Source organism: Lissotriton helveticus, chromosome 1_1 (assembly GCF_964261635.1).
Source record: "Lissotriton helveticus chromosome 1_1, aLisHel1.1, whole genome shotgun sequence".
NCBI lineage: Eukaryota > Metazoa > Chordata > Amphibia > Caudata > Salamandridae > Lissotriton > Lissotriton helveticus.
Genome location: NC_136057.1, coordinates 1,901,857,850 through 1,901,876,165, shown reverse-complemented (window position 1 = coordinate 1,901,876,165; position 18,316 = coordinate 1,901,857,850). Strand labels below are relative to the sequence as shown.

Genomic DNA, 18,316 nt, shown 5'->3' with positions numbered 1-18,316 from the left:
CAGGACTTAGTCGCGTGCCAGCCCCCTTTTGCAGGATAAAGGTAGGAGCAGGCCCCCTTCCAAATTAGATCATCTTTGAATCCTGAAACTACTTTCCACGAAAGGAACTCAAGACTTCTTCCTAAGATTTCTCCCTTGTGACTAAGGAGTAGTCACCCTGCAGCAGCAGGCACCACCCAAGCATCGCGGTCTGCTGTAAGTCTCCTCACCGGATCAAGACTGCCGAGCTCGACGAGAACCGGCTTCCCTGGCACCTCTGACCTCTACCTGCATCATCAGCACAGCTGTGATTCGTGGGTGTGACGAGACCTCGAGGGACTGGCCATCTTCCAAGACTGCACGACGCTTGACCAGCACGACTCCCGAGTGACCATCGACCGAGTGCTTTGGGGTAAGAGAAGCCCCAACCCTGAGCAGCTCCAGCACCGAAGTTCAGCTCCCCTGCATCCACATAATCTGCGTGGGGCCCTTCTGCTCTTTGCTGCTCACCGCGTTGTCCAGGTCGCTTGCCCGTTGGCTTGTGGCTCTCTGACGACGAATTTCGACGACAAACACCGCTGGTCTGGTTGCTCCAGACTGGCCCTTGCTCCCCTCCAACAGAGGAGCACCCTGGACCCTCCTGGTCCACTCCAGACGCCATTTTAAGTCCACCGTGTGGGCTTGCATTTGCCAAGACTTGTTGCCCCAATCCTGGGTCCAGCGACGTCGACAGCAGATATCTTCGTGGGACAGCTCGCACCTCCATCCTGGTCGCCGACAACGCCTCCTGGTCCGAGAGACTGCAGAGCCCAGCAGCGCCCACTCACCTGGCTGAGGTGACTTCGCCCGGTGCCACTCTGGTGCCCACCTAAATCACTGGCTAGTGATTCAGAACTTGGTCCCCTCTGCTTACAGGTCTTCCTCTTCCCGATCCAGGCTTGGATCCCCAAGAACTTCTTCACTGGTCGCCTGCCAGCAACTTTTCTTCAGGCTCCTGGTCCATCAACGAAGAAACCCGACGACATTTGAACCCTATGCAGCCGCAGCCCCTGGGCTAGGTAAACCGAGTACTCCGGTGCTCCAGCGTAGACCAACTCTCTAAGTGTCTAGATCCAATTTTTGTTTTTGACCTACCTAGTCGGGTTCGCCCGAAAACACTAACTTTGCTTTTACTAGCCTCCATAGACTTTTTCCCGCCCTATGCGTGAGAGTTCCCACTCTGCACACGACGTCCCTAGGCCTCCTGCTTCTAATCTAAGGGTTTAGTATTGTAGGCCTAACGTTTCTAAAGTCTATGAGAATAGTTACTTACCTGCTAGTAATTCGCATTCCACTTTTGTAATATATGGTTTTTCGTGCCCCTCGGGCATTTGTGTAAATTGTGCAACTTAAAGTATTTTCGTAAGAGTTTTGTTGTGTGCTTAGCTCCCTGACTTATAAAGAGTTCAGGGTAGTCTTGTTATAAATAAATATCTGTTTATTTTCATAACAACTTGTGTGGTGTCCTTTCACTTGGTGTTCAAGGGGTAATGTGATGGTAAAACAGCTGGCTTAACACGTCCTCTAGAGTCTTAGCCTTAGACTGCTCGTATCCATGCTACTAGGATAGCTGGTCTATAAGGTTGACTTACAACCAATCATCAATAAGGGTTGTTTGGACTGATACATAGTGATCACTAGAATAGTGAGCACTGCATATCAGGCCAACTTCTCACACCATTTACTAGGGGATGACAGGTGGCCAGAGATGCCAATTGGGTATTTTGTTTCAGCATAGCTTTTCTTTTTAGGGAAGGAACGCAGGCCCTGGGTCCCTGATTGGCAGGGACCCAGGACAAACTCAGTCAAAGCACATCAGCAGTTCAGAAAAAAGTGGGGGGCATACCAAGGCAAGAAAGATGTCACTTTCTCACAAGGCACAAGCGGACTCGACACCTGGAGACATTGGAGGGTACCATAATGTCATTGAAAGGGCAGCTCATAGTTTCCAAATCCCCATGGTCTCTCTCCAGTAGGAATGCTTCTTATATGATTTTAAGGAGCCCTTCAAAAAATCTGTGAAATCGATACCTATTATAGAATACCTGTAGGGGCAAGGTGTTAAAGTGATGCAGAACCCTTCCTCGGTACCTCCAGGGGTTCCTCGTTTAGACAAGAAGTATAGAGCTCCTGATACTGCGCCAGCTTGTTTAATAGGACATCCCAAGCCAGAATCTGTGATTACACAGGCAGCTCAAAAGAAGTCCAAAAATCCTTCTGCCCCGTTGTCAGCTCTGCCAGATAAAGAAGGCCGAAGGCTGGACAATATTGGGAAACTTCTCAACAATGTCTGCTCTGACAGTAAAGGCGTCGATTCAAGCATTGTTTTATGCCGTTCCAGACTCCCAGAGGTTAGAGTCTTGAAAGAGGTTGTAGGAATCAGTTTTACTTGATCACACCTGTTCTGTTGTCTGGACTATACAGCTTCCTCCCCCAATTCCCCTTTTTATTTTTTTTTGTTTATTTTGGACACTTTGTTGACTTCTTTAAAACATTGTAATATGTTATCTAAAGTTTACTTTTTCTGTGTTTTAACTTCTTCTGTGTTTTACCTTCATTCACACAGATGTTCCAGTCTTATCCCCGGATGCCATTTCCTCAAATGCAAGGTTCCCATCGTTATCCTACTCCACCAGAAGCCAATAGGTAGTAGCTCAGTGTGCATTAGACTGTAATTAAAGAGCTTTGTCTGATTCTTTTTGTACCCCTTACTTCCCTGCTTCCATTAAGTGCTCCCCTTGCCTTGAATCAAGCTTTACATTGGACTAAATGATTGCCACACTTAACATAGCAGCACACTGCTATGAATTAAGTGAATTTAAAGTTGTTTTACTGTTTTTTTTATACTTAAGTGAGGCTTCCTGCCAAACTGTGACCGCTATTTTGTATATTAGTTTTGCAGTGTGCATTATTCCGCGGTCTTGTGGTTGGGTCCGGATTCGTAGTCTTTTCTGTTTTTTTTTTTTTTTTTTGTAGCCCAGGTGGGCGTCGGCGTCACACCCCTTTGGGTGTATTTCCGGTGACGTCGGCATGCTTCCTGCGGAAGCTCCCACTCTTGGGCGCCATCTTCAGATTCTTTTTTTCCGCGGTCTGGTCTGGATCGTTCCCGTTTGGGCTTCAGACATTTTTGGAGAAAGAAGAAAGAAAATACAGAAAAGACGAGGAGAAGTCATCTGAAGACTCCAGGGAACTTCATCGACGAACCGTCAGCAAGGAGAAGGTGTTTTTCATGGAGATCCTCGACGACCGTCGACGAACACGCGACCAGGGAGGCCCTGGACGCTCGATGATGGACAACACGCCGTTCAAGTTCTGCCGTAACTGCCACCACAAGTACGCGCAGAAGGACCAGCACCCGGTATGCAACCTTTGCCTACCGGTGAACCACGAAAGCGGAGACTGCAACGCCTGTTCCGCCTTCGCCCCGAAGACCCTTCGTGTGAGAGAGGCAGAGGGTAGCACACGCCACCCTGCAGGGGAAGGCCCCGACTCCGTCCCTCTACGAGCTGGGGATGTCCTCCGAGGAAGAAGAAAACGCTGCCGCCGAAGACGACAGCTACACGGTCGTAGAGACCGATTACACGAAGACTTCTGACAAGGTAGGAGACTCTTCGGCCCCCAAGAACCCGAGAGACTCTGAGTCTAGAAAAATCGAGGGCAAGACACCGAAAGTGCTGACGCCAAAAAAGGCGGCGTCCGCGACTACTCCCAGGCCCAGCGGATCCTCCGAGAAGGAGTCCCCGGCGCCGAGAGCTGCTGATCAGCAGAAAACGTCGAAAATCGTCCCCGAAAAGGATCGATCGACGCCGAGGGAGAAAGACCCAAAACTGACGACGACCAGAGACCCAAAATCCGGTTTGACGTCAAACTTCGACACCGAAAGGCACGGCGCCGAGCCATCCGCAGAAAAAAACGGCCGAACCATCCGACGCGCAACACGCGGCCGAGATGGAGAAGTAGAGAAGGCGCCTCGAGGCCGAAATGGAGAACATCATGCAGCGCAAGAAAGATTTCGACGCGAAGATGAAAGCCTTCACGATCCCTCACAAGACCAAGCCACCGGTGGTGGAGGCGGTCGAGGAGGAAGAAGAGAGCGCCGAAGTCGCCGAGGAACAAGACCAGGACGTCGAGGTGGTCGACGACCAGGAGGAGTACGAGAACCCCTACGATAGTTACAACTATGGGGAGGAAGAGGAAAGCAGGACGGAGACAGAGTCGGCACCCTCTGACCTACAGGAGGTAGATTACATAGATGTTGACACCGACAGCCCGGAGGAGGTGGTCGACACTTACCCCTCGAGGCCCTCGCCGCCGGACGACATCAGGGCCTACAACTCGGTGATACAATCTGCCGCAGCAGCTTTCAAGCTCAAGCTCGACGAAGAGAAGCAGAAAGCAGACTTCCTTCTAGAGACATTGCTCCCAACACAAACGAGGAGCCAGTTCCTTCCAATGCTCGAAAGCGTTTTGGCTCAGGGGAAGGAAGCATTCAGGGAACCCGCAACATGCAAGGCAGTAACTCCCAGAACTGAAAAGTACAAACATTCCACAAAGGACCCGGCCTACATTCAGGGCACGGTCTCTGCAGACTCCATTATCACGGCCACAGCAAGGAGGAGGGCTAACGTACCCACTACCTCTGGTCCGCCACTGGATAATGAGAGCAAAAGGATGGATCTGGTGGGCAGAAGGATCGAACGGAATGCCGCGACCCACTGGCGCATGGCTAATTCCAACGCCCTGATAAACAGGCACATGTACCAGATCATGGAAGGGCTGGGGCAGTTGGTGAAGGACCTGCCCCAGGATGCCAGGCAGAAGGCCGAAAAGCTGGTTGAAGAAGGAAAAAACGCGGCAAATTCTTACCTTAAGACGGCCCTGGATGGGGCAGACACCGCCAGCAGGCTCATGATGATGGGTGTCACGGAAAGGAGGCACGCCTGGCTCAGGATCTCAGGTTTCAAACCGGAGGTGCAACACAGCATCCTGAACACACCGTTCAACGGCAACACGATTTTCGGAACAGTTGATGAAACGCTCAGTCAACTGAAAAAAAGATAACGAAACAGCAAGATCCATGGGAGCATTGCAGTTCAGAGGGAACAAGAGGGGCACCCCGTCACGGAGGCCCGGCGGGAGAGGCGGAAACCAGCCAGGTACATCACACCAGGCTTTCCAGCAAACGCACCAGGCAGACTCGCAGGCTCAGCATGGTCAGCAGAAGCAGTCCTGGCAGTACCAACAAAGAGGCCAGTCCTTTCGAGGGAGAAATGGACGGGGACAAAATAGAAGAGGGGGGCATCAGGCAGCCTCTAAGTGACTTAAAAAAACTACGTGTGCCCGCCCACAGAAAAGATCCCAAAGGACACCTACAACCACATAACACCAGTGGGAGGAAGATTAAGATTTTACCTCCGAGAGTGGAGAGAAATCACATCAGACAAATGGATCCTCAACATTATCCAATTCGGATACTGCATAGAGTTGGAGGGGAGGCCAACAAGCAGAAAACCAAAAAGAAAAACACTAGCAAGCAAGCAGCTGCAGTGTCTTCAGGAGGAGGCAAAGGAACTCCTGCGGAAGCAGGCCATAGAATGGGTACCCTTCAAGGAAAGAAACACAGGAATATACTCAACGTACTTCCTGGTACCAAAGGTAGACGAGTCAATGAGACCCATTCTGGACTTACGGTTCCTGAACAAATTCATAAGAACGCAAAAATTCAAAATGACCTCCCTGCAAGAGGTGCTCCCACAATTGCAGACCGGGGACTTCATGGTCACAATAGACCTCAAAGACGCCTACCTGCACATCCCAATGAACAGAAAGCACAAACACATGCTCAGGTTCACCATTGGAGAAAGCCACTACCAGTTCACGACACTGGCCTTCGGACTAAAATGAGCACCAAGAGTTTTCACAAAGTGCCTCGCAGCAGTCGCAGCGCACCTACGAAGGCAAGGGATACACGTATACCCTTACCTGGACGACTGGCTGGTGAAAGCAAACTCATACCAGAAATGCAAGCAGCACGCACATGCAGTGACGAGCACGCTCATAAGCCTGGGGTTCTCCATCCATTGGAAGAAATCATCAATGGAGCCGGAACAAGTGAAGATCTTCCTGGGAGCACAGATCAACACCTTACAGGGCAAGGTGTTCCCCAGCGAGAAGAGGGCGAGGGCGCTGGTGAAGGAAACTCGCCTCTACCGGAAGGGACAAGCTCGGACAGTGAGGACTGCGAGCAAGATCATGGGCATGATGGCATCATGCATCCACCTGGTACCAAATGTACGACTCCACATGAGACTCATTCAAGAATGGCTACAGGAGCAATGGTCACAAGCTACAGGCGGTTGGGAGGATCTAGTGGTTGTAACACACGCAGTGCAGAAGGAGATGGCATGGTGGACCATGGAGAACATAACAAGGGGAAAGCTTCTAACGCCCCCAACGCCAACAGTGACCATCACCACAGACGCATCCCTGAAGGGATGAGGCGCTCACATGGAGGAACTCAAGGTGAGGGGACTGTGGACGCCAACAGATGCGGCAAAGCACATCAATTACCTAGAACTGAAGACAATCTTCCTTGCACTGAAAGCATTTCAAACAAGACTGTACAAACACAAGGTGTTGATACAAACAGACAACACCACTGCGATGTTCTACATCAACAAGCAGGGGGGGGCACACAGTCAGCCCCGCTTTCAACGCTGGCGCAGGAGATATGGAGATGGGCCATCCCTCTCAAGATAGACCTGCTAGCCATACACCTACCAGGGAAGGACAACATACAAGCCGATTGGCTCAGCAGGCAGACATCGGCATCCCACGAGTGGGAGCTCAATGCTCAGGAGACAAGGTACCTGTTCGACAGATGGGGGACACCATCGGTGGACCTGTTTGCCACACGCCAGAATGCAAAATGCCAAAGCTTCGCATCCAGGCAGCCCGAGGAGGGGTCACTGGGGAATGCCCTATGGATAGATTGGTCAAGGACATTTGCTTACGCCTTTCCCCCGATACCACTGATGCACAGAGTGCTGAGCAAGTGCAGAGCGAGCAACATGACGCTGATACTGGTCGCACCACAGTGGGCGAGGCAGACATGGTACTCTCAGATCATGGAGATGACAGTGTGCACCCCACAGATTCAGCAGGAGGAAAGACCTACTCTCCATGCAGAACGGAGAAGTACTACATCCAGAGCCAGAGAGCATGAGCCTAGTAGCTTGGCTCCTGAGGACATAGAGTTCGCACATTTGAGACTGCCAGAAAGCACCCTGATGGTCTTTCGGGAGGCACGAAGGCCCAGCACTCGGAAGTGCTACGTTGCGAAATGGAAAAGATTCACAATATGGTGCAGACAGGAAAGACTTCACAATAAAATGAAGAGGGACTCCACAGTGCTAAGGTACCTGACGCACTTGCTGGAGAAAAACCTTAGCTCATCCTCTTTAAGAGTTCACTTGGCAGCGATAGTCGCCTACACAAGGGGAGAAACGTGCAGGAGCTTCTTCACATCACAGGTGGTGAAGAGATTCCTGGAAGGAGCGAAAAGGATCACACCACCCAAGCGGGTGCCGCCACCTGCATGGAACTTGAACACAGTCCTAACGGAACTCATGAAAGAGCCCTTTGAACCACTTCACAAGGCCTCCCTAAAGATGCTAGCTATGAAAACAGCCTTCCTGGTTGCAATAACGTCCTTACGCAGAGTAAGTGAGCTTCAAGCGCTGACGCTACAAGAACCCTACATACAAATACACAATGATAGGGTTGTGATGAGGATTGACCCACACTTCATGCCGAAGGTGGTATCCAAATTTCACATGAACCAGTCTATACAGATACCGAGTTTTTTCCAAAAACCAACAACTAGCGCAGAGCGAGCTCTGCACACCCTGGACGCCAGAAGGGCAGTCATGCACTACATTGAGAGGACGAAGGGACACAGGAAAACAAAACAGTTCTTTGTGTCATTCGCAAACAGCTTCATGGGGAAAGCAGTAACCAAAAAGACGATTGCACGATGGATCGCACAGACAATTCAACTCTGCCACAAGCGTGCAGGTCAAGAGCTGGCAGAGGGGACACGTGCCCACTCCACTAGGAAGGACGCTACAATAGCCTTCCTGGCTAACACACTGTTGGAAAACGAGGCAGTATCTGTGAGGCCTGCACAAATAACATGACACATTTGTCCTTCACTGGGAACCAAACACCCTAGGGCAGCGCCTGACTCTCAGAAGGTAGCGTTGCAGAGCAGTCTGAGGCTTACTCAAGGGAGGTGGTGTGGGCTAGTAATCGCCATTTGCAGGTGCGCAAAAATAATACTCAATAATTGATTGTCCAGTCTGTACTTTGCTTTATAAAAGTAAGAGTACATTTATTAAACACACACACCACTCAATACTATGCACCAATTTACAAATATACATAAGCTGATGGAATTACTTTGTGACATTGCATAACATCTCCACCCCTCCCGCAGGGGGGGTGGGGTCTAGTACCACCACTCCCATGTATGCACATCATCTTGCCCCCAATGCAGTGAATTGGTCTTAACCTGGAGCGAGGGCCCTGCGCACTGGTGCCATCCCAATGGCACCCCCCCCACCCACCCCCCATTACCTCCACAAGCATTAAACAGGCTACACCTGCCTTAGTGACACATGACCCTGACTGAGCATCTCCTACCGACCATACAGTATTCACCTCTTCATCTTAAGGGCTAACAATCTGGGGTCTTCACCTAAGCGCAGCAGCAAGAATCCATGTTTAGGCACACTTTAGAATGACAGTACTCAGCACATTTGGAAATCATTAGAATGTATTGCAATTACAGCCCCTAAAGGCATCACAGATAAAATCACAGGTTTAAGTATCTACAGTCAGACACCCTAACAGGAATGTCTAGCCACTCAAATCTATTTTTCACAAGGCATCACCTTGCACCAGCACCTCACATTAACCAGGTGAAAGTCAGTCCCTCTACAAGAAATAACCATTAATAATCGCAGTTCAGTGCAATTACACCTCTTCACCTCCAGGGGATGCCTTTCTAGACATCCTCCATCTCAGCTCTCCACTCCTTGATGCAATTGTCAAAACACCCTCAGCTGAAGAAGAAAAGTTCCAGCCCAGAGAGTGTTAACTGCCAGTTGAGCCCTGGAGGGGTTATTCTTCTCAAATCCCCAGGACACCTAGGGTGACTCGTCATCTTTGCGCTGGGGGAGACTGTGTAGCTCCTGCAGCTCCCCCGGCACCTTTACACTCGTGTAGGGGTGACCCTGCCCTCCTGGGGCCCCCACAGGCAAAGAACACGCTGTTAGCCCTTGCAGGCCGGTCCTGGCCTGCAAGGCATTATGGGCTGGGCCGCATATTAGATGAGTGGCTCTCCCGCTGCTCCGGGGAGAGCCGCGCTGGCGCTTCGCCGCTTTTCTTGGCCTCATTGGGGGGGCCCGGTCCCACCCGGACCCCCAGGGATGCACCTACGACTTGGGGAGCCCACCCCCGGCGGCTCCTCTTCTTTTCTGGGGCCCGGTCCCACCCGGGCCCCTCGCACCACCGACGGTCTTTCCTGGGGGCCCGGTCCCCCGGGACCCCCGCGATCCTCCTTTGTTGGAGGGCAGCCTGGGGAGCCCACCCCCAGCTGCCCCCGCCGGCTCCCCACGCGGCCAGCACTCTTCCGTGCTGCCGCGGGAGCCGGCCGATCCCTTCTGTTCTCGTCTGCCCGCCCCGGCGGCAGACACGAAGACCAGTGCGGCTCCCGCTGGCCTCGGGGGAGTGATGCAGCACTCCCCCCTCCTTCCTTCTGACATCGGGGCCCGGGGATGGGGTCCCGGGCCCCCGGACTCGCACAGGCGACGGCGCTCCCCCTCACCCAGGTGCCTCGGGGCCCGGGGATGGGGTCCCGGGCCCCTCCTCTCCTCTTCTTTGCGGGGGGGCGCGACGGCGCCTCCCGCCTCCTCACACGGGGCCCGGAGTTGGGCTCCCGGGTCCCTCTTCCCGCACCGCTTCAGGGGGAGTGCGACGGCGCTCCCCGGCGCAGGTTTCGGCGGGGGCCAGGGTGGGCTCCTGGCACCTTGTGGGGGCATCTTCACGGGGGGCGCGACGGCGCACCCCGGCTTTACTTCTTGGCGGGGGCAGCCCCCGGGACCTGACCCACCCCGGGGGCATGATTGCGACCGGCGGCGGAGCCCCCGCGCTTCGTCGTCGGTCCAAGGCGGGGTCAAAGGTCGCCTACCTTCTCGGGGGCATATCTCGCCCCCTGGAGTCCGATTTTCCCCATTTTCGCATCTTCTCGCTCCTGGTGGCGTCCCCCAGCCACTGGGAGCACTCTCCTCCGGGTCTCCAAGAGGCTGCATTCTGCAGGGAGCGGTTTTCACGGGCTCCCTGCGCCTCTCTTCTCCCTGCGCAGAGGCCCTCTCTTCTGCGCCACTATCCTGGGCTCTTCTTCTGGCGCTGTTAGGGGCCTGGGGGGCAGTCAGGGGTTTCCTCCTTCCAACTGCCCATTGCACCAGGCTCCAGCACCTTTCGCCTCCGCAGACCACACCCCAGAGAGAGCTTCTCTTCCTGTGCAAGTACTTTTTAAAAGTTGAGTAGGGGGCTGGCAGGAAGTCTCTGTGTGTCCTATCACACAGCGACACATCACTTCCCTGCCCCCTCCCTCCTTCTTGTCCAGCCTCTGGGTAGTTCAAAATGGAGTTGTCCAGTGTCTCTGGCCACATGGCCTCTGAAACCCAACTCCTTCCCCCTTGACTGCCTTCTCTCCTGGGTGCAAACTGGTGCCTGGCACCCAGCGACAGCAGTTGATGGATTGGCTTTAGCTCCACCTATCTTTTCTCCTTGGAGGGAAGATCTTGCTCTGGGAAGAAAGGTCATTAACCCCTTCGACGCTCATGACGAGCTGGGCTCGTCATGAGGTAGCCTCCTCGCACGCTCATGACGAGCCCATCTCGTCATGAAACATGCGGTTTTAAAAATCTCAGCACAGGAGCAGAATTCCGCTAGCGCGCATGCGGTTAATCTAACCTGCCATGGCCAGACCCCAGCCAGGGACACAGAGAAATATGACATTTCTGGACGACCCAAAAGCAGTACAAATATGACTTTGGACTTTGCAGAATACTCATTTTCACATCTGCTACACTGGACATTTGTGCGTGTCTGGAATCTATAGGCTTTGTGGAAGTCATTTTAGCCATGGGTCCCACATCCCCATAGGGAAATAATGAAGTAAAAACACAGTAAAACACACTGACTTTCCCTGGCATGTTCCTTCCCAGGGTATAAAGCCTATTCCATGTCATCACCCAATTCTGCATAAGCTGGCCACGCCATTCACTCTGTAGCTGCTCCTACACGTGTGCACACGCATGTACACCTGTGTCTGCATGTAACCAGCACAGTGTCCCATACTCCAGCTGCTGCGCAGCGGCCTAGTCAAGCCAGGCGGACACCAGTAAAATCTCCATGCAGTCTCCTTCATTATGAGTCCACTGTGGGTGAGTCCCAGATTATGAGGCTCCCCCACAGTAAAAGCTCAACAATTAGGTGCTCAAAAAGCGAAAAATCCGGGCGGCCCATGGTGTCAGAACCACCTTCTAACACACACCCATAGAGGACATATGCCTGGCGGCAACATGGGCTTCGGTGCACACGTTCACGAAGCACTACTGTGTGGACATACAAATGAACAAGGAAGCTCAAGTTGGACAGAAGGTGCTACAGCACATATTCAACACCCAAAGCTCATCTTCCACCCAGCCGCCACAGAGATGAGAAACCGCTACAAAATCTATTGGGGAGAGGTGTGGCGCCGCGGCCAGGGCGACTGACGCTGGAATCTGGGGACCACGGTTCGATCCCCGGCTCCGGCGGCAGGGTAGCCCAGCACCATGTGACTCTGGGCAATAGCTCGCTTAATCTTCCCGACGGCCCCCAGCGCCTAGAGACCCTTACGGGTGATTGTGCGCTTTACAAATGTGGACTTTACTTTATGCACAGCATAGTGAATCCAGAAAGATTCACGCTGCAAAACGAATAGTTTTCTTACCTGTCGGTGTAGTTTTGCAGCTTGAAGATCTTTCTGGATTCACTAGCGAACCCACCCACCTCCGCCAGAAAGATGAGGCTGGAGAGAGAAGAGGTGGTTAACACAAGAAAGGACTTTTAAAAGTACAAAGCGGTAAAATACCAACTACATAGAACATTGCCATTACTTCGGAAACGAAAAAAAGCACGGAAAAAAAGAACCCGAAGATGGCGCCCAAGAGTGGGAGCTTCCGCAGGAAGCATGCCGACGTCACCGGAAATGCACCCAAAGGGGTGTGACGCCGACGCCCACCTAGGCTACAAAAAACAAACAAAAAAAAAAAACAGAGTAAAGACTACGAATCCGGACCCAACCACAAGACCGCGGAATAATGCACTGCATAGTGAATCCAGAAAGATCTTCAAGCTGCAAAACTACACAGACAGGTAAGAAAACAATTCGTTTCTAGCAATTTGTTTTTACTCTTCTCTAGATGTCATGTATCCTATGTGGACTTGCTCTTTTATTATTCCATTGTCTGTGCTTATACACACTGTACCTGTTGGAAACACCTTGTAAAGCGCTCTGATACACCTGGGTCCAGCCAGCGCTATATAAAACCTCTTAAATAAATAAACTGCGAGAAAGTGCCCTCTTTCTGCATGGTAGCCCCCACTTTTTGCTGAACTGCTGATGTGTTTTAATGGAGTGAGCCATGGACTCCTGCCAATCAGATGCCCAGGGCCTATGTTCTTTCCCAAATCCTGCATTAAAACAAAACCCAATTGGCATCTCTGGCCACAGGTCAGCCCCTGGTAAATGGTACCACAGGTACCCAGGGCACTGTGACGAGGGAAGATCTCAAGGGCTGCAGAACTTATTGTGCCACCCTTAAAGGCATAGATCAGCCACCCCCCTAGCTGGGTGCTCTATACCTGTGGTGAGGGTACAGGTGTGTGAGCCCTTTACCCCTACAGTGTCCAAGTCAATTATTAGACATTGTAAGCACAGTGCTGCAATTAAGATATTATGGTACTGGGAATTTGTAAGTACGAACTCCACAGTACCATAATCTCCCCTTACCAATGGTACCCCTCCCCAATGGATCCCCAGGAGGGCGATCCCCAAGCAGGGATCCACCCACTAGACACCAGGGAGGGGGAGCAGCCCCTTGCGTAAGGGTAATTGCTCCCCTCCAAACACCTGCCCTAATTCAGTCTTCCTGCTCCCAGCAGCCACCTTTCCTCCCCCCCCTCATTCTGCCACCCCATGGGGGAGGGGGGAAAAAGCACACTAGACGCCAATGATATTTTTTTGCCAATTCGAATTAGGGGTTGGGTATGCCCAAAAATTGCCATCTTTGGGCATTCCAATGCCGCCACCAGTATCGCCCCCCCCCCCGGGGCGCACAAAGATCACTAGAAACCAGGGATTGTTTTTCTGTATACATGTTGGAGCTGCACAATACCCCTAGTGCCCCCAAACCCTCCCCTTCCCCCCCGTGAAATTCCAGCCTTTTTAGATGGGATGTTGGCCCCAGATCTGCCACCCGGGGGGGGGGGCAAAAAGCCCACTGGGCACCAGCGATTACGCTGGCTTTTTGTATACAAGGGGTGGGGGCTTCCCAGAATGGGCATACTAATGCCTCCACCCTGCCAAAAAATAGCCAGTCTTTCTGTCTTTCTTCAGGGGCATATCGGGGCAAACTTCCCCCTCCGCCAGAGGCGGCAGAGAGCTCACTATGCACAGACTTGTTTTTACCGATGTGCCTACCTGTGAATGTTGTGCCCTAGCACAGCCAGCACATAGGGAAACCTAGCAAACCTGTAAAAAAATTTAAACTAGACACCAGGGGGAATCCAGGATGGGGAGACTTGTGTGCCTCTCACCAGGTTCTGTTACCCAGAATCCCTTGCAAACCTTAAACTTAGTTAAGAAAAAAACATTCTTCACATTTTTGTGATGGAAAGGCAGTGTTTGAGTGTTATGGTACAGGGCCTCTAAGGGTGGCACAATAAGTGCTACAGCCCCTAGAGGTCTTCCCTGGTCACAGTGCCCTTGGTACCTTTGGTACCATTTACCAGGCCAGAGATGCCAGTTGGGTTTTGTTTTGAATGCAGGTTCAGTGAAAGAACATAGTCCCTGGTCACCTGATTAGCAGGAGCCCAGGGTACACTCAGTCAGAGCACATCAGAAGTTCAGCAAAAAGTGGGGGCTACCATGCAAAAAAGAGATCACTTTCTCACAATGACACTGTCACTTGGAGGTACTGCTGAAAATGTTCCAGATCCAGTCAGACGCCTGGGGATAATTCACAAGTTAAGAAATCTGCAGCTAGACTGTCTCTACCAGATACATCATTACTGAAGGTACGTAACTTTTCCGTCTGCACCAAGGCACACAGCCTGCAATGGCAGCCTTGCATGTACTTGGTGAGGGGTCCCTTAGGGTTCCTTTTTTGTAGCCTTGGCCGTAGGTACCAGGGGTACTATTTGCTAGGGACTTACAGAGGGTGCTAATGGTTTTGCCAATTGCGTAAAACAATTGATTTTAGGGAATGAACACTGGTACTGGGAGCTGGTTAGCAGGAACCCAGTACTCTTCATTGAAAGTTGCATCAAATACTAGGTAAAAAAGTGTTTGTGTGTACACTGCAACAAGAACCCAGCTCCCTACAGTGACTGTGTCAAAACAGGTACTTTATTACGATCTCCCCTCCCAAATTTGTGGACTGATGCTGCTGTCTTTTGACTCTGTAGTGCACTGGGCCCTGCTGTCCAGGCCCCAGTGCATATGCACTGACCCCAAAGTACATGTTCAATTGGCTCATTTAACTTGCCTATAATTCCCTAGTAAATGATAGATACCCAAGGCTAGTAAGTTAAATGTCACTAGCTGACTGCAGCACTTAATTGTGCCACCACTGCAGTGACATTGTGACAATGTAAAAATGAGACTGCCATTGAAGTCGGGTAGCTTTAAAACTGCCAGCTTGATATGGTATAATAAACCCTTTTGCCACAAATTAATAAAACATTACTGTAGCAAGGCCAATGGTCCTATTTACTAACATGGACACTTCACTAGCAACTGTCCTAAGTTTTAACTTCCTGTTGAGAACTTTAAAGATGTTATTTCAGTGTCAAATTAATTGGTACATTATCCTCTACTCACTGCGAAGATTGGATATAAGGTAACGTTTTATAAAAAGATGACCTTAGAAAGTCACCACTCTGTCTAAACCCCCGGTAGCCTTTATTGTCTGTCTGCACTCGAGATACGGTGCTGCCCGCCTGCTAGGAAGTGTGAAGCGCTCCCTTTAACGGGTACCAAAGAATTGCTGGTGGAAAGAGGTGTGACCTCCTCCAGCAGGATGACTAAAGGGCCGTGTCCCCCAACGTCTTCCCTTTAAAGAGGCTACTACCTAATAAAAGCAAACAATCACACCTTCCCACTCCTTTGTATAGGAAGACAGGTTAGCATCTCCTAGGAGGGAAACCCCATTGCAGAACCGATTTTTCCAGAAGTGGCGCATTAAGTTGGGTACACACCCTAGGGGTGTGATCAGCATCCTCACAAGGGAAGAAGGCTTGCACCATCTTGGATTTGAGTAGAGGTGGCTATCCTGCATTGGTTTTATGGCCAAGCCCCCAGGAAGTAATGTAATGTGGGAAGGCTTCCCTCGTGGAAACTGTTACCTCATTGGCCTCCCTAATATACAACAAGATGGCATACCTGGCACCCTAAACCCAGTCCTCAGATAATTTCTGGACTGGAAACAAGAAAGACTGCCCTGCTGCTCACTTAAGCTAGCAAAAGAATGTGCGCCAGTGATTGCACTCCATGCACTGCACCTAGCGACTTGGAAAGAGGACTGTGCCTGCTTTGCCCAACTGCGAAAAAGAGATCCATTGGTGCCAACAGAAGTGACTCCAAGGGCTAGTTGGTTAGTCCCCCTGCTTAGCATCAAGGATACAAAAGCTGAAGGAAGTCTTCAGTCTCGATGGCCCAGCTTCCCTGGAATGCCTTCCCGCTGCTGGATGATGAAGTGCCTGTTGGAAGATAGTCCTGACCTACCTGAGGTGTCCCCATACCTGTGGCCGACATCGAAGTGGACTCTAGTGACCCATGAAGAAAGAAAACTTAACTGCATGCAACCACTGAAGAAAGCTGGAATCAAGAGACCTGTTGAAGAGAGGCTACTGGACCTGCACTTTCCTCCTGCCTAAACCCTCCCCATACATTCCCACTCCTCCCCCACGCACAGATTTGAGGCCAGAGAGTATCCCAGACACTTCTGAATTCCAGGGTGTCTCCAGAAGCACTTCACATTTTTCCTGCATCCACATCATCAGGACTACTTCTTGACTGGACCGTGGTAAAATTAGAAAAGTGCTCTGAGGACCCCAATTCTTCTGAAAGCGATGAGTAACTGTCCCCCAGGACCTGAGTGGTTCCAGTGAATAACTCCCAACCTGTTATGGCTAATCCATGAGAGTTCTAACAGGCGTTTTAGCCGACTGGATACAAACAACTTGCAACAATTTATTGCACCTAAAGTCTCAGTTAAAATTTTTCTTATAAATCATATCCCCGTTTCCCCAGATTGTTATTTTTTTTGACCATTTAAAGCTAAAAATGCACTATATTTTTATACATTGTTTTAATTTTTGTTTCTTAGTTAACTGGTTTGGCATGTCTAAATGTTTTTCACTTGTCCCTTGATTAAACATGACTGCTATGTGCCACAGCTGCCCGGGGCTGAGCTCAAGGTTTGATTAAAGAAAACTTACTTAACCTGATCAAGAATGCATCATTAATACATGGTGTGGTCTCACAACCACACCAGATCATAATCCACTTTTGTATAATCATATTGATATATTTTTTTTACGACGTGTTCTCTTGTGCTTTAAACATAAGATGGCATGGGTGCGATTATACAGAGTAAAGAAATGTTGGTTTTGAAGGTGATTTGCTGCTCACTACAGTGCTGCAGTCTTATATTGAAGGCTGGTTTTGCAGTAAAAGCGGTATAGGTAATGGCTTAGCTGACAATGTTCCGTCAGTTCTGAAACATATGATGAAAATACTACTTGTTCAACCGTAATCAGTTTGATAGTTAACTTCATTGTAATGTTCATTACTATTTATTTCTCTCTAGAGGTTCCAGGGGGCGACATCCGCCTCCTCCGCAGTCTTGGGCTGCCGAAGGTGTAGAACGCCCCTCCATCGTTAAAGCTAATGAATTGAAGGAGCTGGATAACTTGGATACAGAAGCTGACGAAGGCTGGGCTGGTAAAGCAGATATGTGTTTTCTTTAACCGCTTATCCATTAAAACTGCATATGCCAGATTCTGGTGCACAAAATGGATTTAGAAATGTAGGTTGTTATATTTGCCTTAATATTTTGCTAAGTTTTAGGCATTTCTGATCAATGCTGATGCTTTTTTGTTAAAGTGTTGTTTTTATTGCAGTATACCTATCTTTCCCCCCCTCCCCTCTAATGAAAAAAAATGTTGAAGAAAAGGGAAAAGCAAAATTCTATTTTTCAGCTTACATCTTTTCTGGATTCACATGCTGTGCATTATTCTGCCATTTAGTGGCTGTGTCTGAAGCTGGCTCTGTATATGGTATAGCAGTAGGTGGTTAAACTGTGCAGGTTCAAGAGTGTCGCCAGAAGTGTACAAGGCTCAATGTAAAGCAAAAGTGCTCTTAGTGGTAGTGTGGGCGAGGAGCCACAGGCCTAACACAGAGGAGTTTAAGACATTTGTTGCACACACATTGACCAATAACTGACACACAACTCAAAAAGGAGATCCACACCAATTTTAGAAAAATAAGCAATTTTCAAGTTTTATTTTAAGACCAAGATATTTGCAAAAAGGTAAGTACAGTTTTCAGGAAAATTACTTTTGTTTTTTAAAAGTTGATACTTAATGAAATTTTCAAACAGTTCAATGGTTTCCTATAGAGGAAAACATGAATACGGTTTCATGGGCAAGTACCCAACTTACAGTTCCAGTCTTCAGGGTTTAAGATCAGCAGTGGGCAATGTTCGGGTGAGCACAGTCTGCACCACCAACAGCAGAGGTCCAATTCAGAGCTGGACCCGATGCGTTTCAATGGAGACTGGGGGTGGTTGAAGTCATGCTGCTTGCAGGTAAGTAGATCGGTTGCAAGGGACAAGCTTTGGGGTTTGGAGCAAGCTCAGGGGGGGCCACAAAGCAGCACCAGTCGTACACCACCACCAGC

At 50.3% G+C, this 18,316-nt stretch overlaps 1 protein-coding gene across 3 annotated transcripts in view; it reads left to right on the top strand.

Moving 5' to 3' along the window:
* The window catches only part of PRRC2C (proline rich coiled-coil 2C), a 1,522,187-nt gene that overhangs the window by 270,882 nt on the left and 1,232,989 nt on the right, over positions 1-18,316 (top strand). For all 3 annotated transcript variants that reach the window (XM_078642844.1, XM_078642853.1, XM_078642862.1), the window contains 2 exons: positions 2,585-2,664; positions 17,226-17,359. In XM_078642844.1, coding sequence (XP_078498970.1) covers positions 2,585-2,664; positions 17,226-17,359 — 214 coding nt within the window. The remainder of the gene's footprint in view (positions 1-2,584; positions 2,665-17,225; positions 17,360-18,316) is intronic.